Consider the following 22,814-nt stretch of genomic DNA (forward strand, 5'->3'; position numbering starts at 1 on the left):
TTACCGTCCCACGAATCTGAAGGCTAGAAGTAAAAAATCAAGGTGTCAGCAGGATTGGCCCCTTCTGAGCCTGTGAGAAAAGAATCTGTTCCAGGCTCCCTCCTTGGCTTGGCGACGAATGGCTTCCCCCTGGGCGTCTTCATGTTATCTACTCTCTATGCATATCTCTGTGTCCCAATTTCCCCTACTTATAAGGACACCAGTCATCTGATATTAGGGTCCACCCTAATCACCTCATTTTGATTTGACTACCTCCATATAGGTCCTATCTCCATATAAGGTCTCAGTCCCCCAGTCCCTATGGGGGTTAGGAATTCAACATACCAATTTTGAGGGGGTTACAATTCAAACCATATTAGTCCCCATGCTTCTGGTTCAGTCTGGCCACCTACTCTGCAGGGCCCAGAGTAAAATAAAAATGTGGGGCTCTACCTGGGGCAGGGAAGTGAAGGCAATTTCCACTTCCCGTGAGCCCACAAGGGATTGCAACCTCTGTGTCAGAAAGTACTGGACTCACACTCAGTACCTGGACTGGGGATAGGTACAGGATCCCCACTCAGTCCTCACCAAACACGCCTGGTACCGTCAGCCCAGGGTGGGTAGCCGCTGCCCTGTTCTTCCCTGAGATGCCACTGGGCATCCGCTGGCAGACCCTGGGCCTCCTGTCCCCTAACCAGAACACAACCTGGTTGGCACAGTGGATGGAGAGTAGGAATGGGGAGGCAGCAACTTAGAACCCATCCAGGGGATCTGGTTAGGGATGGGTGGGTGACAAAAGTGGGACTGAACTTGAGCTGAAGCTTCTAGCTTCTGGTTCATGTTTTATTGTTCCATGAGACTTCATGCCCAGAGCACAAATTTAGAGATTAAAATTATTGAGAATTCCAAGACTCAAAACCACAGGACATCAAACTCCAAGTGTAATGCCCTGCTGAGCAGGGGACTCTAAGTGTCTTCATTGGCCACATGCCCATGAACCCACCCTGTTCTTACTTGAACAAATCTACACTTTGGAAGAAAGGCTTTGGCAAACTACCGAGCACAGCTTTTAGGACAGAACTGTTTGAAGCTGAACAGTAACTGCCTTGGTTTCTCCATCTGTACAATGGGTGTAATAATAGCACTGGGTTCATAGGTCATAAGGATAACTTCAGTCACTTTGATCACCTTATAAATGTTAATAAAAGAAAAGCAAATCATAACGCTGAACATGGATAGTGTCAAATAAGGCAACAATGTTTTCAGTTAGATAACCACTTTGAATTTCCTCTTATATTTTCATAATTGAAAAGGAGAGTTCTCAATGCCAAAAGCCAGACATAGTAAAAGTTTTTACTAGCATATTTCTTTTTTACATTAACAAGCTTTTTTTGTATTTATTTTATTACTTGGGAGGCTGAGTATGTTTTTAGATTAGCCATTTATCTTTTTTATTTTTATTTTTTCCATTTATCTTTTTTAAAAAAATGTTTTCATTTAAATTCCAGTTAGTTAATATACAGTGCGATATTAGTTTCAAGTGTACAATATAGTGATTCAACACTTCCATACAACACCCAGTGCTCATCACAACCAGTACAGTCCTTAATCCCCGCCACCTATTGCACCCATCCCCCACCCACCTCTCCTCTGGGAACCATCAGTTTGTTCTCTATAGCTAAGAGTCTGTTTCTTTGTCTCCCTCTTTTTTTTTTCCTTTATTCATTTGTTTTGCTTCTTAAATTCCACATACGAGTGAAATCATACAGTATTTGTCTTTCTCTGACTGACTTATTTCACTTAGCATAGCACCATATTTCTTTGAAACTGTAGTAGTCTGGAAGATCTCATAAATTTAAAAATCGTGTGACCACACATCAAAGCAGAAATCTCTTATTTGTTTTGTTTAGCTCTGTATCACAGAACCCAATTTACAGAAATTTTAATAATATTCCTCCATTTTTCTTGAGTGGCTTTATATTTTTCTCTGAATGACCTAATACCATGTTTACAAGGCCTTCTTTTGTTCATTTTTTTTATGAACTATATCTCCTTTCAATCTGAATAATTAAAGAAATATAATTTATGTTCCTAGCTTTGTACTGGAACATCTCCTAAAGGGCTTTCAAGGATAATTTCGAAAAGAAAATGGAGGCAAGGGTCTGTAATGTCTCAACTATATTACTTTGATAGATCATAGGAGGATTTATCACACAGGGATGAGTTTAAGAGGCAAAACAAAGAAATCATTTCTTCAGAAAACTGGAATAAATAAGCAAATTGTTAGGTCAAGGAAGGGGAAATGAAGGGACAACTGAATTCTGTGTGACTCTATTGTTCTGGTCATTGGCTTGGAACCTGCATTGTGTGGTATCAGTTACTGTAACAAACAATAATAGGAAGAATTTAGAAGCTTAATGAGAAAAAGAAAAGCACTAGGAAAACTAGAAGTCTATGCTGACTCTCAAAGGCTCCTGAGGAAAACAGGCAGTCAGAGAAACTGGGATGAGAAAAGTATGAAGTGGAAGAGATTCTGAGACAATGATGAAGATGGGAGAAACAGAGTCAGGTGGTGGGAGTGACTGATGGCCGGGTAGGACAGCTAAACCAGTGTCTGATCAGGCTTTTACTTAAATTCCACATCTCTAGATTAGAGGATGGCTCATTGCCCAGGGGTGTAGGAATTGCCTAGAACAATTTCTTAAAAAATCAATAGCTTTTCTGCTTTAGGAAAAAATTCACTCTTACATGTGGATGTACTGGTAATTGCAGAGAACAAGAGGCTGGCTTCCTTTTCCTCCTGTCACAGAATCAAGTCATATGCTCCCATCAATGAACTATTTTATGAGGTCACAGGCTATGGGGAGTGTCTGTTGTATCCGTACTTGAGTGTCTGGTTCGAATTACCATTTTTCAAGTTCCTATTGGGGCAAGCTCTCTAACCTTCTTCATCAGTAAAGAAGGGTATGTATTAATAGTACCTGCCTCACTGTGGTGAAGGCTCAGTGTGTTAATGTATGTAAAATAGCACAGTGATCATTCTCCAAATGTTAGGCACTATTAGGAGCAGTCAAGGGAGTCATTGTTACCTTTGTATCAGAAATGGAAGCTATGGGGAAATCTCGGGGTCACGGCGTCTGCCCACTGCTGCCTCCAGGTGGTGGCTCTCAGCACCCTCCTTCACAAACCTCTCCCATATGGCACTCAGTCTTCCCTTTCTCAACACTGGGGTGCACCATCCTGAACCTCTTCCTTACATTCACTATGACTTTGATGCCCACAAGCTCCCTGTTGTCTTCTCCACCTCAATGCCTTTAACTTCTGCACAGATGCCCTAATATTCTGGCCCAGTGTTTTCTCCACCACAGGTCATGGCTCATCAATGGGTCATGATACGAATGTAGTGTGTCATAAGCCGTGTTACGAAATGAGGTAGCATGGAACCGAGTCAATGAGTAGCAGCACGTCGTGTTAGGTAATGGTATTTTTTAAATGAAACTTTCGTTTCACATACATATGTCGGTACTGCTATGAATGCTGGGTTCCTCAACTTCCTCTGCTCCAAGGACTTCTTTCACCCATTCCCCACTTCAGTGACCATGCCTGCAACCACACCTTGGACCTGGTCACTACTAAGAATAGTTCCACCTTGTTATTTCCATTGAATAACCACTGCTCCTCCTGTTCTGTCATTTCTCCCGTGTCCTTCACTAAGTTTATTATTTTTAATTCTCTTCTTTTTTAACCCATATTTCTGGAATCTACACTTTCTGCTTCTCAGTATTCCTGCTGTGACTGACTTAGCTCAGGTCATCAATGTCTTTCTTCATGGGCAGTCACTTTAACCTCTCACATGGTCTCTTTGCTGCCTTCCAGAATTACCCTCTTCAAGTCCCAAACTGACCCTGGCATTCTTAAGTTTAAAAGTGTGATCTGGTTCCCTTTTGTCCAAACCCATGAGACTCCTCTCGGCAGTACCCAATTCACGCAACCAGAATTTATTTCCATAAGCAGAGTGCCTCTGACCAAATTCTTCATTCCCTCATCTCTTGCCTGCATCCAAATATAGATCTGTCACAACTGCTTGTCCTGTCACAACTACTTCTCCTGCCACAACCTCGTCCTGGGGATCTCCTCCATCACAGTCTCTGAGGGAGCAGATCCCTGCGTGCACCTCACACCACTCTCACAGCCTACTAGCTATGGGAAGGCTTCTGATTCAGGCTAGAGTGCAGGGACTGGCCAGCATGCTATGACAAGTGTGGCCAGATTCCTCTCCTAGAAGATTGAGCAACTCTACCCACAGAAGCTCTGGGAGCTACACATGAAAGGTCTTGTAGGTTGAAGCAGAAGAAACCAGTCCACAAAAAGTGTACCAAACAGGGACCAGCAGGCAGCCCCTGAGAGCAGGAAACAGAGAAAGTAGTTTTATTTCTGTTTCATTTCAGCCAGTTGTCAGTTCACAGGAGGCCTAGTTGCACAGGAGAGCCTGCCCTTGGGTCCCCCTTGAGATCCTAGTGTCCTTATATCCAGCCTCATGTTTGCCCATGTGACCTTCAGTGGGTCCTCTTTCTTCCATCCAAAAGAGCTCAGACTAGAACTTTCAGCCTATTGCCGAAACACATGATTCTGTGCCTTGGCACACATTCTATGCTTTCCCCCAGGATCCTCTCTCTCCTTTTTCCCACGTGGCGACTACCTACTTATCTTTTGGGAAAATAAATGCGTTTTTGAGTGTGCAGCCCCTCAGGCCAGTCCCTTCTCAGTATGCCTTTAGAACTTTGCTCATACCTTGTTATCTTAACATCTACTGCACCGTTTTGTAATTTTTGTATTTCTATATCTGTCTCTGGACTCTCAGCCTCTTGAGGACATATCCTACTCATATTTTTACCCCCCCCCCCAAATCTGAGAGTGAGTAGCAGATTCTATTAGTTCCTACCCGCACTGCCTACCCTGGAGGTCATTTGCCCGAGACAGTGCTCATATTTTGTGACTGACTCTGTGTCTCCTTGCCTGACAGCGCTCATGCAGGCCAGAGACCGGGAGACTAGTGCCCCAGGAGGAACCCTCCATCGGTGAGGAATGGGGGTTGGTGGATGAATTCCTCTGTTTCCTGCCTCTCAGTGGATCCACGGCATTTTCCACAGTCACTGAGAAGGGCACCTGTGAAATTGAGCCCCTTCCTGGTCTCATTTCCTTATTCCTTCATCGTGTCTTCTAGAATCACCTCCCAAATAAACTACTTGCATTGAAATAAGTACATGTCTCAGAGATTGCTTGTGGGTGAATCCTGAATCCAAACCACGAAGAGAGACAAGGCACATAGTGCTCAACAGATAGTGAATACACAGCAGAGGTCTTCAGCCCCTCACCCTCTTCCTGTTGACACAAGATTTCAAGAGATGACCCTACCCCTCTACCCCAGTTCACTGTCTTCTTCTAGACAGGCCCCCATGGTCATGCACTGTGACCTCAGGCGCATCAGCACCCTCACTTCCCTTTGATCATTCAGAAAAGCCTACCCATAAGTCCATAAGGACTAACACAGCCATGGGCTCCCTCCAGTCCTGCCCCTGGGAAGATAAGTGCTGCTGAGGAAAGTCTCCTATTTTGGGGTAGGTTGGGGCCATTTCATATCATTTTCAGCTCTCAATATAGCTTTAAAATTCTTTTTAAAGAATTTTATTCCTATTCATTTCCTTTAGCAACCTCTACAGAAACTATGTCCACCTTTCCCTAGAGCCCACTCCCATCTTCATCCTCCCACCTGCCCTCCCAGTGTTGGGGGTACTTGAGTGAGTGAAGTTACAAAGTTGCAGCACTTGCTAGAAGAGCTCAGATTCCAGAATCACGGTGAGTCATGTATGATAGCCAACTAGAGGTAGGAGGCACACTGCAGACATGCAGTACTGTGCGGTGCACAGGGCAGTATATGACTGTTAAAGGTCTATCAACCTGTCACAATGGTCTGGATTGGCCAGAGGAAGATGGTGTTGTGGTGATACTGAAACAAAAGGACAACACTTGAGTAAGTACTATTATTCCTTCCATTCTTATATATGAGGAAACTGAGGCACAGAGAGGCAAAGTAACCTGTCCAAGGTGACATAGCCAGTAGAGACACACAGTCTGGCTCATGGACCATGAACTTAACTATTATACGACACTGTATCTACTGATTTTTGAACACAAAATTATTGATGAATGAAAAGTCCCCACGATAGCATCCATCATCTGCCTCCCAAGACCTGGATGTTTATAATATATATCAAATCAACAATACATATGAAACAACTCAGATGAAAAAGTGCTATATGTACAATCTGCCTTGAATTATTACATATCCCTTATTAGTGAATATCAAGCTGAGATGCGTGCATATGTCATCTAGCTGCTCGGTGGAGACCAACCATGGCTAAAAATAAGTCAGCGTGGTTTGGTGCACATGTGGAACACAGCAGTAAACCGAGGCACCCCCAACACATGGTCAGAAACCTGTGTAAAAGCTGTACCTCAGCTCCCATGTTTCAAAGACGGATGTCTGGAGCAGACAATGTCTCAAGTCCCTTCCAATGCTAAGATCTGCTTTTTCCATCGTTGTATAGACAGGAAACACTTGATTTCAAAGCCATCTAGATCATACTTAAAATTTTACCGATGGGGGAATAACAAAAAACAAAACAAAAAAAAACAACAACAAAATTTTACCGATGGGGATGGTGGAAGTCAGGGAGGGGAATCTGTGCAAGGATTGGCACAGTCAACGTCACACAGTTTCCGATGCACACAGCGTGCACATTCAGTGAACACTAGCAACAGCATTTCCTATCTCTCTGCTAACTCTGTCGGGTTTTCAGATTTGCAAACTGTCACTTGGAATGTACAGGAAGTAGCAGACGGTTTTAACTTCAGAGCGTCCTTGACCACTGAGAAGAAGGCACTGATTAGAAATTATCTCCGGCCAGGATTTGGGTCTGCTACATATAGTAGGGATTAGCTCATTAGTGCTAACCCTGGCTCAGAGGGTCACCAGCACATTTTTCTCTGTGTGGCCTGAGTCCAGCTTCCGTCCCAGCGTTGCGGCCCGTTCTAGATCCCCAGCACTCAGGTGCATTTGAAAATGTAAAGGAACAAGCACTGTGTGGTAAACCCCTGGTGGAGATGGATCACACAGGACCATTTCCATTGAATTTACCATGAAGGTTGAGAGGTCTCTCATCTTTGGCCGTTTTAGAGTAAGAATTACTCAACCTGTCCCTGATAAGGCCTGGGGGGGGGGGGGGGGGGCTAGAGAATCTAGACCAGAAAAGATTGCCTCAAAAATGAGCGCACAGTATGTTGAGAAGTAGAACAAAAATGAAGGCGTTGGTCACACCTTGTCTCACTTCTTCTTTCCAAACTCATCCTCCAAGGCAGACAGGACAGGAGCTGCCTGGGGGCTCCTTCTGGTTCATTTACCCGCCGCCCCCCTCCTTCCACAGAGGGTCCTTCCCTCTGGGCCCCCGCCCCTGTGCCTCAGGGGCACCCATGCCGGGTTGTCCCCGTGGGCCCCCGCAGGACAGCCTCTCCTCGCGACTCCTGACACATCTTCTGGGAGTCCCATGCCTACTGGGTGCTGGTTGGACGCTGGGGGGGTGATCTCTGTGGGCACCTGTGCTGCGGGGCGGGGTGGGAACCTGGCTCCCAGGCTCCAAATGCCCCGCAGACCACCTCGTTTCAGCCTGGCCGCATTCCCAGCTCTCGGGGTCAGCCCCAGGGGAGCTAGGGCGGCACCTGCTGCAGCTCCCCGGAGGACCCGTCACCCTCCCGGGGCGATCTTCCCCATCAACAGGTCTCCAGAGCCCACATTTTGAGCGTCACCCAGTCTGTGCCCGGCAGCCTCTCGCAGGGTGCCCCGCGGGTGCGGGTGCGGGTGCGGGGTGCGAATGCGGGTGCAGGGTGCGGGTGCCGGGGTGCGGGGTGCGGGGTGCGGGTGCGGGGTGCGAGTGCGAGTGCGGGTGCAGGGTGCGGGTGCCGGGGTGCGGGGTGCGGAGTGCGAGTGCGGGGTGCGAGTGCGGGTGCAGGGTGCGGGTGCCGGGGTGCGGGGTGCGGAGTGCGAGTGCGGGGTGCGAGTGCGGGTGCGGGGTGCGGGTGCGGGTGCAGGGTGCGGATGCGGGTGCGGGGTGCGAGTGCGGGTGCAGGGTGCGGGTGCCGGGGTGCGGGGTGCGGGGTGCGGGTGCGGGTGCGGAGTGCGGGGTGCGAGTGCGGGTGCGGGGTGCGAGTGCGGGTGCAGGGTGCGGGTGCGGGTGCGGGGTGCGAGTGCGGGTGCAGGGTGCGGGTGCCGGGGTGCAGGGTGAGGGGTGCGGGTGCGGGTGCGGGGTGCGAGTGCGGGTGCGGGGTGCGAGTGCGGGTGCAGGGTGCAGGTGCGGGTGCGGGGTGCGGATGCGGGGTGCGGGGTGTGGGGTGCTGGGGTGCGGGGTGCCGGGTGCGGGTGCGGGATGCGGGTGCGGGGTGCGGATGCGGGTGCGGGGTGCGGGATGCGGGGTGCTGGGTGCGGGTGCGGGGTGTGGGGTGCGGGGTGCCGGGGGTGCCGGGTGCGGGTGCGGGGTGCGGGGCACAAGGCCCGGCGGGCGCAGGAGCGGCGGGTGCGCACGGCCTCCTCGGCGCCCCCGACAGCGGCCGCCCCGAAAGCACGGTCGCCTTAGCCTCCCTCCCCGGGGCCCCCCCGCCCCCGCTGGCGGATCCGGCCCCTCGGGCCCCGGGGGACACTCACCCTGCCACCCGGGCACCGGCTCGGGGCTGAGCGCGGCCACCGCGCCCCGGGCGAGGCTCCGCGGCGCCCCCAGCAGCAGCAGCAGCCGCAGCCACAGCATCGCTAACCACTGGGCTCGCCGGCCCGGGGGGGTCGCAGGGACCCCGCACCCCCGGCGCCTCGCGCCCCACGCCTCGGCCGCCGCGGCTCCGGCCTCCCGCGCCCCGCTCTGTGGTCCCCGCGCCGCGGGCGGACACTCGGGGCTCCGAGCAGCGGGCGGGGACGTCGCGGAGGTTTTCCCCGCCCTGCTCCCTGGGGCTCGGAGGGGGAGGGGGGGGAGGGGGAGGAGGAGGCCGTGGACCGCCGGCGCGTCCCAGAAATTCCTGCCTTTGGGGTGGGGACGGAGGAGGGGTGAGGCCGTCTCGTGCAGGCTCCTCCTGCTTCCAGGCCCTTCTCTTCTTCCCGGGGGAGGCCGAATAGCGGCTGGGGGGGGAGCAAGTTGAGAATCTCCGGGACAGGAAGTGTGACATCTGGGTTTGCAAACCACCCGGATTCTGGAAAACACTGCGGGTTTGGCAGCAAGCAATTTGGGAGTAAACTGAGCTGCTCCGTGAACCCAGACGCTCTGTGAGTTCTCTGGACCTCCCCTCCTCCGGAGTGCGGACCATGGAGACCCGTGGGGTGCACCCGGGTCCTTCCTCCAAGTACCCCGAGGTTCTTCCATTGTTGATCTCCTTTTCTAAAATGCCATCCCCCACTTTCCATCTCCTTGGATCCCCTTCACCCAGCAAAATAGCTGGGTTATCCCACTTCATAGCAGTTGTTCCACTTTACAGCCAAGAAAAGCCATCTCGAAAGGCAAAATTGTTTGCTCCAGGCCACTCCTTAACGTAGCAAAAGTTGCTCCCTAAACTAGTTAGTAGGAAAAACTTAGAATGTAGTTTTTCTAGCTGTTGTCTTTCAAATAACCAGCAGAACACTAGGAACATTTAATATTCATGAGAACAAGCTAACATAAGACCTTTCCTAAATAGGACCTTGGCCTTAATCACTAAAACACTAGAGGGAAAAAGGAGCTTAAAGAAAAAAAAAAATAATAATAATAATAAAAGGAAGGTCGTGGAATCTTGGGGGACCTTTCTCAGCCTTATTGGTCAAGATCAAATTAACATTTATGAGTAACAGCGTCTGCTATAGTCTACATTGCATCTGCCTTCCCCAGTTCATACATTGAAGCCCCAAACCTAGTGTGATTGTATTTGGAGAGAGAGCTTTCAGGAGTTAATCACATTTAATGAAGTCTTAAGGATGAGGTCCTAGACGGGATCAGTGGCCTTGGAAGAAGAGGGAGAGATCTCTCCATTTGCAGTCGTCAAGGAAAGGCCACATAAGAGCACAGCAAGGTGACCATATGCAAGCCAAGAAGAGAGTTCTCATCAAAGATTGAAACTTTGGATCTTGACCTTCGATTTCTAGCCTCCACAGCTGTGAAAAATAAAGTTCTCTTGTTTAAACCACCCAATCTATGATATGCTCTTATGGCAACTCAGCCAGACTAATACACTGTTTTAGCCTGGTTCCCCAGAAAGCAGAACCTGGGATGAGAAGGCTGCCAGGAAATGAGATTGAAGACCAGAGTGAAATAGGGTAGAAGGGAAAGCCATTGCCTTGGCCATTGCAGTAGCAACATGTGTTCAGTCCTGTAGGGCCTCAGAAGACCTTTGAGCAGTCTTTCCTGAGGAAAAGAAGAAAGCGTTTATCTACAGGCTCCTCATTCCTGCTGGCTAAGGTGATCCTAGGATTATTAACTCCTCTGCACATTTCCTTGGCAGTGGTGAGCTTTAAGCATGGTCCCAGGCCTTGGCATCTAAGAGGCCCAGGGGCAGGTAGCAACAGGTGCATGGCACGGCTAGAGGTGAGGTGCTGTCAGATTGCCCCAGAAGGAAGCTGGGGGAAGCCTGTGCAGGGCTGGCTACTGCAGAGGCAGCTGGAGTACGAGGTGAGGCTGAGAGAAGTGAGAGTTTCCAGTGTGTGCACTGAGTCAGCAGTATATCATTAGATGTAGACGTTAGCATCTCTGCCTGAAAACAGGCAGAAAAGGGATGCCTTTAGCATACTGACTATGGAGATTTTAATCATGAAGCATTTCTCCTGTGGCCACGGAATTACATTGTGTACTACGGGAATATCTCCAAAGTAGGTGATTCAGGCACGAGTGGGCAGGTATCTACTACCACAGTCAAGTGCAATCCACATGCATAATCTGGAAGCAAAGTGCAACGCTGATGTCAAGCTTTGATGAAGCGCAGGGCAGGGAGAGTAAAAGGTTGAGAGATTGAGAGGAGCTAGAGTGATTGTGCAGGGGTAGATGTATTCAGAGAGGCACGGGAAGAGGCTGTGCTGGGATGGGAAGAAGTTGTGGGGAAAAATGCAAAGGTTTGAGTGTGAAACGCTTGTATAAGCAACAGCGAGTAGATGGACCTGGCTGGGGCAAAGGGCAGCTATTGGGGCAGAGGGCAGCTGTTGGGGCAAAGGGCAGCTATTGGGGCAAATAAGGTCAGTCACTGGGACATTGAGCCATCTCCCACTGGCTGTGGGATCCAGGTGAGACAGTCACCTGCCCTGGACTTCAGTTGTACCCTCCGTGTAATGAGAAAAGGAGAAAGCCTTCCTTGCCCCAAAACAGAGAACATTCAAAAGTAGCAAAGCTATGAATGTGAGGAGGATAAAAAGGGGAAACAAACCATATTTAATCTAAGAGCAATTAGTGTAATGAAGAGTGGTGATGACAGCTTCCTGGCCTACCGACACCATATTTCTTATTCAACAATTAGAAGACTCAGAAAAGAGCTAGTTTTTCGTCTCTTCCTGAAGTATTGTGGTTTTGAGGTGAAAATCTGTGGCAAAGAGCTTTTTAGCCTTGGAGAAAATTATTCTTTCCCATACCTCGATCTTGTGTGTGTTTTAGATTTATGACACAGGACAGTATCATGGTTAAAAGGAGTGCTCTGCTACTTACCAGCAGGCTACTTAGCCTCCCTTAGCCTCAGTTTCCTTTTGTGTAAAACATAGGTGGCAATATTTGCTTTATAGGGTTGCTGTACTAAATGGGGTAAGTACATACAATGCCTAGCACGGAGTCTGGCGTACCAAGGGTGGTCATTTATGGGAAGGCCAGTCCTGTTGTACTGATGTCTCTTGACTTCAGTCAGGAATGAGGTGGCTAGAGCTCTGTGCCTTCAGGCCTTTGTACATATCTCCATTGCTCAATGTATCCTTTTGAATGAGAATTAGTTATTTGATCATATCTCTCACTTGAATGTGAGTTCCTTGGGGGACTGACTGTATTTTCCTTCTCTGGGACTCTGCAGGGCGGCACAGTTCCTGGTACTTAGTAAATTGTCAAGAAGTTTCTGCTGAATGAGTGAGTGAGTGAGGGGAGGTATGAATGAGGTTAAAGGAATATAGTGTTTGGAGTCATTTGAAACTCAAGAAAAATATTAGAACTTGAATTATGTTGAATGAAAACAGTCGAGAAAATTCAGGGATTTAAAACTCACTTAAGGTATGGGTTATGGTGAGGGTCAAAATTAACAAATATTTTTTTTTGTGCAGGGAATCAGGGTCTTAGCAAGAAAAAGAGGTGAGGCCCTGAATTATAGTGAAGATTTAATGAAAGAGCTATAAAGGTATGGACAGTGTGAACAGAACCAAAACAGAGTGGTGAAGACCGAGTTTCCAGCAAGTGCGGGAAGGGAGTACTCACAGGATCCTTGTGAGAGCTATACCTGTAGACAGGGAACATCCAGCAGCACAGGACAGCAACTACTACCGAACTGAACCTGTCAGAGAGGGAGCTGAGAGTAAATAGTCTGCTCTATCTTCTCCCCCCTCTGATCTTTCTCACCAGACAAACCCAGCCAGAAGTCAGTGGACAAGGGGCCCACCGAAGTCAGCTTCCCAGAGTACAGAGCAAGGTGGAGAACTCTGGACAGTGATTCTGGAGAGCCAAGCAGAAACTACCCAGAGCAAGCCTCTGTCAATCTTTGTCCTGGTGAAGAGGATACAACAAATAATAGGGCATAATGAGTCCTTGCCCATGAACACAAACTTTAGATTCTAGGAAAAGAAACAAACAGGTAACCAAACAATCCTAACAGGATACAATGCTTATCGTGATACAAGGATGTATTTGAAATTCGACAAGTACTTAGAAGGTCCACTCATCGAGGCTTGAAGCTCTGAAAAGGGTTCTAAGAAAAAGTGGCATCTAAACTGGCACTTTAAATACCTAGCTGACCTTGAAAGATACAGTGAAGAATATAAAAATGAAAACCACTACTGGGTTTGCAAATATTTGCAAATTGTATATCTGATAGAGAACTTGTATCTACCACATATAAAGAACCCTCAAATTCAATAATAAGAGAACACACAATCCAAATAACAAATAGGCGAAAGATTTGAACATACACTTCACCCAAGAAGATATTCAGATAGAAAAAGAAATATATGAAATTATTTTCAAGGTCATTAGGCATTAGGGAAATGCAAATTTAAACCACAATGATATACTGCTCTACGCCTATTAGAGTGGTTAAAATTAGAAAGGCTGACCATACTAAGTGTCAGTAAGGATGAGGAGAAACTGGAACTCTTACACACTGCTCATAGCAATGTAAAATGGTGTGATCACTTTGGGAAACAGTTCAGCAGTCTTGAAAAGCTAAAAAAACATATAACTACTTCATTTCCTAGAGCTACTATAACAAGGACCACAACTGAGTGGCTTAGATCAACACGAATTATTCCCTCAGAGTTTTTTATTTTTATGTTTTTAAGATTGATTTATTTGAGAGTGAGAGAGAGGGGTGTTGAGAGGGGGAGGGAGAGGGAGAGAGAGAACCTCCAGCAGACCCCTCACTTGAGTGAGGAGCCTGACGTGGGCCTGGATCCCATGATCCTGAGATCACTACCTGAGCCAAAATCAAGAGTCAGGCATTCAACCGACTGAGCTGCCCAGGCACTACTCTTTCAGTTTTTTTAGACTAGAAGTCCAAAATCAATGTGTTGACAAGGTTGTTTCTTGAGGCTCTGAGGGAGAATCTCTCTCATGTTTCTTTCTGGTAGTTGTTGATGGTCCTCATCATACTTGGCTTGTAGCTGCATCACTCCATCATCCTATTGCCTTCTTCCCTGTCTATCTCTCTGTGTCTTGATATAGACTTCTTGTAAGGACATCTGTCACTGGATTTATAAAATTTTGGAAAATGTAAACCAATCTGTGGTGACAAAAAGCAGAATAGCAGTTGCCTGGAAATGGTAATGGAAATGGGGGGTTAGTGTGAGAGACTTTGCTGAGCTAAGAGACTGGGCAAATGTTTTAGTCAGAAAGAATAGAGGCAAGAGTGGACATAAAGTACTTGAGAAAATTTTGTAGCAGAAATATTGGATATTGAAGTGGGAGGTTCTGGAAACACTGAGGCTAAATGGGAAAACTGGGGCTAGGTCCAAAATCATGCTAATAACCTTTATGCTGAAGCCAATAGGAAGCCATTAAGGGGTTTTGCTGTGACCAGCTTTATGTGTTATATTTTATTGTTTTTAAAAGATTTTATTTATTTATGTGACAGAGAAAGAGAGGGAGAAAGAGAGAGAGAGCGAGCACAAGCAGGAGGAGCAGCAGAGGGAGAGGGAGAAGCAGGCTCCCTGCTAAGCAGGGAGCCTAATGTGGGCCTCCATCCCAGCACCCTGAGATCATGACCTGAGCCAAAGAGAGATGCTTAACCAAGCCACCCAGGTACCCCTATGTGTTACATTTTAGAAAGAACATTTCTGATGTAGAATGGAGAATGGCTTGGACATGAGTGCTTAATAAGGATGAGGAGGCTGTTGCATTGCAAGAGTCTGGACAAAGAGATAGCTCACGATCGGATTAGAAAGGAGACAGTGGCAGATTGGGAGAAGTGAACACATGTTGCAAGATGTTGAGTCACAGCAATCATCAATACCAGGTGTATTAGAAAGAAAGAGGAATTGTCAAGAATGATATCCCTTTGTTGGTATGGCCAATCTGCGGGCTCCATGCACTGAGAAACAAGTTGGGGAAGGAGTAGGATTTCAGTTTACCATATGTTGAGAGGCTTATGGGACATCTAGGTGGAGATGTCCAAGGTGCAGTTGCATATATGTGTTGAGCATAAAATTGGCGGTTATCTGTGGTTGATATAAAGCCATGGGAGTGGATGTGACTGTTGTAGATGGAGAGAGAAGAGAAGACCCCTGAAAAGAATCAGAGGGAACAAAAACATTTAAGGGACAGCTACGGAAGCAGACTGAGAAGGACATGGGTGTCTAGAAGCTGAGGAGGAGTCTTTCAAGGAGAGAACTATCAACAGTTTCATATGCTCTGGAGAGATCATAGGATTCAAGGGCAGAAATTTGCACTGGATTTAGGGACAAGGACGTAAGTTATGACCTTAGGGAGAGTGCTCCTAGTGATTGAAGCCACAAGATGCATTAATGGTTGGGGATGACTAGGATCAGAGCCATCAAGTGTAGACAGTTCTTTCAAGCAGTTCATGGTTGTTGGGAGAAGGAAAAATAGCTGCATAGACTGTGAGAACACACTTGGGAATGAGAGCAGGTGCGGTTGTTATTGTTGTCACTAAGTTAGTTTTTAGGTGAGAGACTTGAGCATGTCTGGATGCTGATGGGAAGGATCCAATAGAGATGTGGAAGTTAAAGATACTTGTTACAGAAAAAGTCAGGGTGAGGTCCCTGAGAAGACAGAAGTTTCTAGAGCAAAAAGTAAAAGGATTCACTTTGGAAAGGAAGGCAGTGCCTCCCTTTACAGCAGGAATGAAGGAAATAATGGTTGCAGATACAGGTGAAGTCTGCACCCGGAGAGTAGAAAGTTCTGTCATTTGCTAGGTTCTAGTTTCTCTGTGAAGTAGCAGGGAAATTCATGTGTTAGGAATGAGAACAGAGCTGGAGTCAGAGAAAGGAGATGAGCCTAGTTCCTATGTCCACGAGAGAGCTGCTGTGGAAATGTAGCTGGAAATCTGCCCATTGCCAGGGTCCCAGATATGGTGAAGAACCATGAATTTATAGTGGATCACGTATTTTCTTAAGGATGCCCAGCAGCCTAGGCACATACAGGGAGAAGGCGGCCACTGGGTGATGTCACCCAATCAAGATGTTACATACAACGGAGTTGAAGATATTGAAGATATTGACAGGAGAAAGGTTGATGATGGTGGTGCATCACACACAGGACTTGGTGTCATGATCACTGATGGGCAAGTGGAAACATGCAGGGGGGAATCTGGGGTCAGATTTTTAGTTTCAGATTCTGGCTTTGTCACTCACTAGTAGTGTGATGGGTCACTTGCATGACCTCTATGTGCCTTAGTTGCCTCATCTGCACAATTAGCATAAAAACAGTACCATCTCGGGATCCCTGGGTGGCGCAGCGGTTTGGCGCCTGCCTTTGACTCAGGGCGCGATCCTGGAGACCCGGGATCGAATCCCACATCGGGCTCCCGGTGCATGGAGCCTGCTTCTCCCTCTGCCTGTGTCTCTGCCTCTCTCTCTCTCACTGTGTGCCTATCATAAATAAATTTAAAAAAAAAATTAAAAAAAAAAAAAAAACAGTACCATCTCACTGGCTTCTTGAAATTACGTGAGTTAATACCCACAAAGTGCTTAGAAAAATGACTGAGACATAGTAAATGCTCAGCAAAGTGGGTTTTATTATTATTATTACTTAAAGCAAATAAAAGATATTTTGGGGCAAACAAAGAATGAGTATGAATTTGGTTTCTTGCTGGGTAGAGAGAAAAGTCATATTCTTGTCCTTCTTTCTTTTTAGTAGCTGTCCTTTATGGGGTGTTTGCTGTGTGCCAGACTTTGCTCCAGGTGTAGTAGTTAAAATGTCATACTGCCTGGGTGAGAATCTTCTCTGTGACTATGCCAAGTCATTGCACCTTACCCAGCCTCCGTTTCCTTTCCGTAAAATGGAGTAATAAGAGTGTCCACTCCATAACATAATACATGGGAAGAACTCATAACCTGGCAAATAGTGAATCCTCATGAAATGTAACTACAATTGTTAGATAATACCCACGACAGTTACATAATGAGGTAGATATTATTGCAGTCACTATATAAGGATGAGGACACTGAAAGAGTTTAAGTGACTTATTGTTACAGCCCTACCCTAAGCTACACATTAACTTCAGGTGACAAGCTATCTCATAAGAGGTAACTGTACTGTAGATAAAAGGGTATGTTGGTTTATATAAGACAGAAGTTTTCTAACCTATTTGATATCTATTTTTTAGGAGACTCCCCCAGCCATTTATTAAAGTCTTCTGAGTGTGTTCAAAATATCACTTTATGTTGTGATTCAGCAACACCATGGTATTTTAACTAATAATACACAAAGTGGTTGGAGTACTAAGGGGAGAAAACAAGTGAAAATTCACTGGGCTAAGGGCCAGTTTCAGGGTGAGTCAATGAATTAGTTTTTTGCCTTCATCCAGGCAGCAATTTATATCAATTTAATTCAATTAACGGCTTTCCAGTGTGTGGTATTTAGCCAGAAAGAAAGTTCCAGTCACGTGGAAGTTTCAGCTGAATCTCGGTCTCGGTTGGTCTGCACAGGGTGTCTGAAACCTGCCCTGTCAGTACAGAGCCTAGTTTGTGCCATGCTCATGCTTTCCTCTACCCTCCGAGTGTAATCTTGGAGAGGATGTGCAGAGGAAGCAGGCAAAAGGGCACACATCCGTTGACAAAGGAGGAGAACCCTCCGGAGAGAATGTTCACTGAAGAGCTTTCTCAAGGCCTGTATCTCTGGTGGCCACCCTGTGAGCTCTTTCTTAGAACTTAAATGGAAAGGCTGAGGAGTGATCAATATTTGTTTGACATCTATTAATCATTTTCTGGTAATTTAGATATTCTATTCCATTTAATTTTCTGCAATCATATGTTTATAATTTCTGTATATGAGATACCTTTTGTAATCACCAACGCTCCTTTTAAACAAGAACAATAACAAAATAGAGGGGTTGCTGCGCCTTTTAATTTCATCTAAAGACTCCCCAGAAAAATTCAGCCAGAATCCGTGAGTGTGTTCTCATCTTGAAGGAGTAGATAGGGGAGAAGGAGGCAGAGAGAGAGAGAGCAAGGTAGGACCGATGGGTTGAAAGTCTTTCTTCCATTATTTCTTAGCTGTGTTACTTTGGTCAAGTTGCATAAATTTGCTAAGTTTTGTGTCTGTGTGTGGGACAATAAACACCTACCTTACAGGATTATTGCAAGATGAGAAATAATGTAAGCCAAATGCCAGGCACAACTGGGCCTCCAGAAATACAACCACAGGCATTGTGAGGTAGGGAAAATGATCCTAATGGATCAGGGGCAAAGAAGTTTCTGGTGTGTTCATACTTATCATGTACACTCATAGGGTTGGAGATTGTCAGGTTTTATTTTTTATTTTATTTTATTTTTTAAGAGAGAGAGAGAGAGAGAGAGAGAGAGAGAGACTATGATAGGGAGACAGAGGGAGAGAGACTCTAAAGTAGGCTCCGCACTCAGCATGGAGTCTGATGTCGGACTCGATCTCATGACCCTGAGATCATGACCTGAATCAAAATCAAGAGTTGGATGCTTAACCAGCTGAGCCACCCAGGTGCCCAACCATCAGGTTTTATTTCTAAGCCAATTTAAAATGCTAAACCTCAGGGTAGAAAAGATAATATAGTTGAGATTAGACAGGAGATATCATGGAGCTATGAAAAGAAACCTGTAGACAGAGATCTTCACCTACCCTTCTTAGGTTTAACTGGTTAAATATTAGACTTCAGGGCAGCTTTCTAAAAAGAAAGTCTGCAAAGCTCAATGAATAGAGAGTGCTAGGATATTGGTAAACCTGTTTGATATTGCTAGTTCTCCTGGGAGTCTTTCAAGGCGTGCTACTTGGCTTTTACTGTTTATCTAGGTTGAAACAGGAATCATAGTGTTCTTAAATATATGAATTTCTATAAAGGTGGAAGGTATGGATGGCTAAATGACCAGGAATCCATGAACATAAGTTATTTTTTGTGCATTACGTTTATAAATCAATCTATAGTTTTGTTCCAACATAATGACTTTATTGGCATTTTGTTACTGGAAAAAAGCAATTTATTAGTCCAAGGCCAGAAACCTAACTAGGACTGAGGGGTTAAATGATATTTTATTTATTTATTTTAAAGATTTTATTTATGTATTCATGATAATACACAGAGAGGAGAGAGAGGGAGAGTCAGAGATGCAGGCAGAGGGAGAAGCAGGCTCCATGAAGGGAGCCTGATATGGGACTCGATCCCAGGACTCCAGGATCACTCCCTGGGCCGAAGGCGGTGCTAAACTGCTGAGCTACCCGGGCTGCCCTAAATAATATTTTAAATACATTTCCTTGTGAATGCACTTACAAAATTATAAAAGGCTTTTGGTGTACTTTTATTGAGATAAAATAGAAAAACAAAAAACTGCACAAATTTAAAATGTACAATTTGAGAATTTTTGACATATCTATATACCAATGAAACCATTATTATAATCAAGGTAGTGAACATATCATCCCTACAAATTTCACCGTGATCCTTGGTGAGCCCTTTTTGCTATTCCTCTTCATCTCAGGCCCCAGTCTGCTATTGATCTGCTTTCTGCTTTCTAGATTAGTTTGCAATTTCCAGAATTTTATATAAATTAAATCATACAGCATTTACTGCTTTTTTGTCTGGCTTCTTTCACTTAGAAGAATTATTTCAAAATACAGCTGTATTGTTGCATGCATTAATAGTTCATTTAAAAAATTGCTGAGTAATATCCCATTGCATGGCTATACGCAATCTGTTTATCCATTTACCTGTTGATGGATATTTGGGTTGTTTCCAATTTCATGCTATTATAAATAAAGTTGCTATGAACATTTGTGTAGAGATCCTCCTGTAGACGTATCTTTTAATTTTTCTTGGTTAAATGCCCATAATTAAAACAACTGGATGATATTGTCATTATATGTTTAACTTTTGAAGAAACTACGAAATTGTTTTCAAGTGGTTGTAACATTTTACATTCCCACCAGTAGTAGGTGAGAGTTTCAGTTTTTCCATATCTTGTTATGGGTTGAATTGTATTCTTCCCCAAAGATCTTGAAGTTCTAACCCTCAGAACTTGTGAACGTGACCTTATTTGGAAATAAGATCTTTGCAGAGAATCAAGTTAAGGTGAAGCTATTATGACTGGTGTCCTTATGAAAAGTGGACATTGGGACACAGAGACAGACACACACACAGGGAAAATAGCATATGAAGAAGAAGGTAGAGACTGAGGTGATGCATCTACAAGCCAAAAAGTACCAAAGATTGCCAGCAAACCACCACAACCAGGAGAGAGGCATGGGATAGATGGTCCCTTATAGCCTCAGAAGGAGCTAACCAACTCTTCCAACATTGATTTTAGCTTTCACAGCTAAATTGCTATTTAGCTATTACTATACTATTAATAATACTATTACTATTAAATTACTATTGTTTAAGCCTCCTAATTTGTGGTACTTTGTTCTGGAAACCCTAGGAAGCTAATATCCTGGCCAACACTTGGGATGGTCAGTCTTTTCAACTTTAGCCATTCTAACAGAGTATAGTAGTATTTCATTGTTATTTAAATTTGCATTTCTTTCTTATACAGCATGGTGGCTATAGTTGATAAATATATGTATCATATGCTTGAAATTTGCTAAGAGTAGATCTTAAACGTTCTTGTCAAAGGAAAAAGTGAAAAGAAAAAATGTAACTGTGAGGTGATGATTATGTTAATTAATTTGGTTATGCTAGTCCTTTCACAATATACACGTATATCAAAACATCATGGGCAGCCCGGGTGGCCCAGCCGTTTAGCGCCACCTTCAGCCCAAGGCCTGATCTGGAGACCCGGGATCGAGTCCCGCGTCGGGCTCCCTGCATGGAGCCTGCTTCTCCCTCTGCCTGTGTCTCTGAGGCCTCTGTGTCTGTCATAAATAAATAAATAAATAGAATCTTTAAAAACAACAACAACAAACACCATGTTGTGCTCTTTAAATAGATATAATTTTCTCAATTATACTTCAACAAAAAAATAAGTAAATTTACTTTCCTGTAATAACTGATGATGTTGAAAATTTTCTCATGTGTGTATCCAGTATCCATATATCTTCTTTGGTGAAGTATCTGTTTAAATCTTTTGTCCATTTAAAAAAATCGATGTGTTATTATAACTCAGTTTTGAGAGTTCTTTATATATTCTGGACACAAATTTCTTATCAGATATATTATTTGCAAATTTACTCTCCCAGTGTGTAGCTCATTTTTTCCCCCTTTTCTTAATATTGTCTTTTGAAGAGCAGATGCTTGGGTTTTGATGAAGTCTACTTTATCAATTTGTTCTTTTTGTGGATCATGCTTTTAAAAAAAAGATTTATTTATTTATTTATTCATGAGAGACACACACACACACACAGAGGCAGAGACATAGGCAGAGGAAGAAGCAGGCTCTATGTAGGGAACCCGACCCGGGACTCCTCCCGGGACTCCAGGATCACGCCTTCGGCTGAAAGCAGACACTAAACTGCTGAGCCACCCAGGGATCCCCTGGATCATGCTTTTGAAATCTAGAAATCTTTGTCTAACTCAGGGTCACAATGATATTCTATGTTTTCTTCTAAGGTAGATTTTAAGATTTTACTTTAAGGTCTGTGGTTCATTTTGTGTAAATATTTGTTTATACTGTAAGGTTTATTTTTCTATGCATGAATATTCAATCTTTCCAGCACATTTATTGAACAGACTATCCTTTCTCCACTAAATTGCCTTTTCACCTTGATCAAAAATGAGTTGTCTATATATGTCAATTTCTAGACTTTTTTGTTCCATTTATTAATTGTTTTTATTTGTACTAGTACCTCCACATTGCAATTATGGTAGTGTTATAGATATTGGTATCAGGTAGTATTAACCCTCCAATTTTGTTCTTTTTCTTTATTTTTTAAGGATTTTTTATTTATTCATGAGAGACACATAAAGAGAGGCAGAGACATAGGCAGAGGGAGAAGCAGGCTCCCTGCAGGGAGCCTAGTGTGGGACTCGATCCCAGGACCTCCGGGTCATGACCTGAGTCAAAGGCAGTCGCTCAACCACTGAGCCACCCAAGTGCTGCTTGTTCTTTTTCAAAGTTATTTTGGCATTCTAGATCTTTTGCATTCTCATTTGTATTTTGAAAATAGTTTGTTAGCTTCTACAAAAATCCTGCTGGGATTTGAATTGAAATTGGATTCAATCTGTAAATCAATTTGGGAGAAAGTCATCATAACATTGTTGAGTCGGGATGCCTGAGTGGCTCAGTGGTTGAGCGTCTGCCTTTGGCTCAGGGCGAGATCCTGGGGTCCTGGGATCGAGTCCCACATTGGGGTCTCCACAGGGAGCCTGTGTCTCCCTCTGCCTGTACCTCTGCCTCACTTTCTGTGTCTCTTATGAATAAATAAATGAAATCTTAAAAAAATAAGAATATTGAGTCTTCTGATCCGTGAATAAGCAATATGTATTCATTTATTTAAAGCTTTAATTTTCTCAATATTTTGTGGCTTTTACATCTTTCATCAGATTTATCTCTGTTTCATATTTTTGATGCTATTGTAAATAGCATTTAAAATTATTTTCAATCTGTAATTTTTGCCAGTTTGTAGAAATACAATTCATTTTTGTATATATTGATCTTGTATCCTGCAGCCTTGCTAAATTCATTTATTCTACTAGCTTTTCATAGGTTCCATAGATTTTTCTGCATAGTGAATAAAGACAGTTTTACTTCTTCCTTTCTAATCTGAATGCCTTTTATTTTATATCTTAGCTGATTGTACTAGTTTGAATCTCCAGTACTAGAGGTATAAGTTGAATAGAAATAGTATGAGTGGAAAGCATCCAGTCTTATGCCATTAAGTATGATCTTAACTATAGGGTTTTCATAGATGTCTTTCATCAGCTTCAGGAGGATCTCTTCTATTTTTAATTTGGTGAGA

The 22,814-nt window shown here is 44.6% G+C and overlaps 1 protein-coding gene and 1 long non-coding RNA gene across 2 annotated transcripts in view; one reads left to right on the forward strand and one right to left on the reverse strand.

Moving 5' to 3' along the window:
- PLA2R1 (phospholipase A2 receptor 1) overlaps positions 1 to 8,874 on the reverse strand; it is a 115,025-nt gene extending 106,151 nt beyond the window's left edge. The window contains exon 1 of the mRNA XM_038584629.1: positions 8,735 to 8,874. Coding sequence (XP_038440557.1) covers positions 8,735 to 8,834 — 100 coding nt within the window. The 5' untranslated portion in view covers positions 8,835 to 8,874. The remainder of the gene's footprint in view (positions 1 to 8,734) is intronic.
- On the forward strand, positions 2,387 to 5,239 carry LOC111094230. The gene is made up of 2 exons (XR_005384592.1): positions 2,387 to 2,572; positions 5,003 to 5,239. It is a non-coding gene; the product is annotated as an uncharacterized LOC111094230 (long non-coding RNA).
- Positions 8,875 to 22,814: the final 13,940 nt, after the last annotated feature.

This window comes from Canis lupus, chromosome 36, assembly GCF_011100685.1.
Source record: "Canis lupus familiaris isolate Mischka breed German Shepherd chromosome 36, alternate assembly UU_Cfam_GSD_1.0, whole genome shotgun sequence".
Classification (NCBI taxonomy): Eukaryota; Metazoa; Chordata; class Mammalia; order Carnivora; family Canidae; genus Canis; species Canis lupus.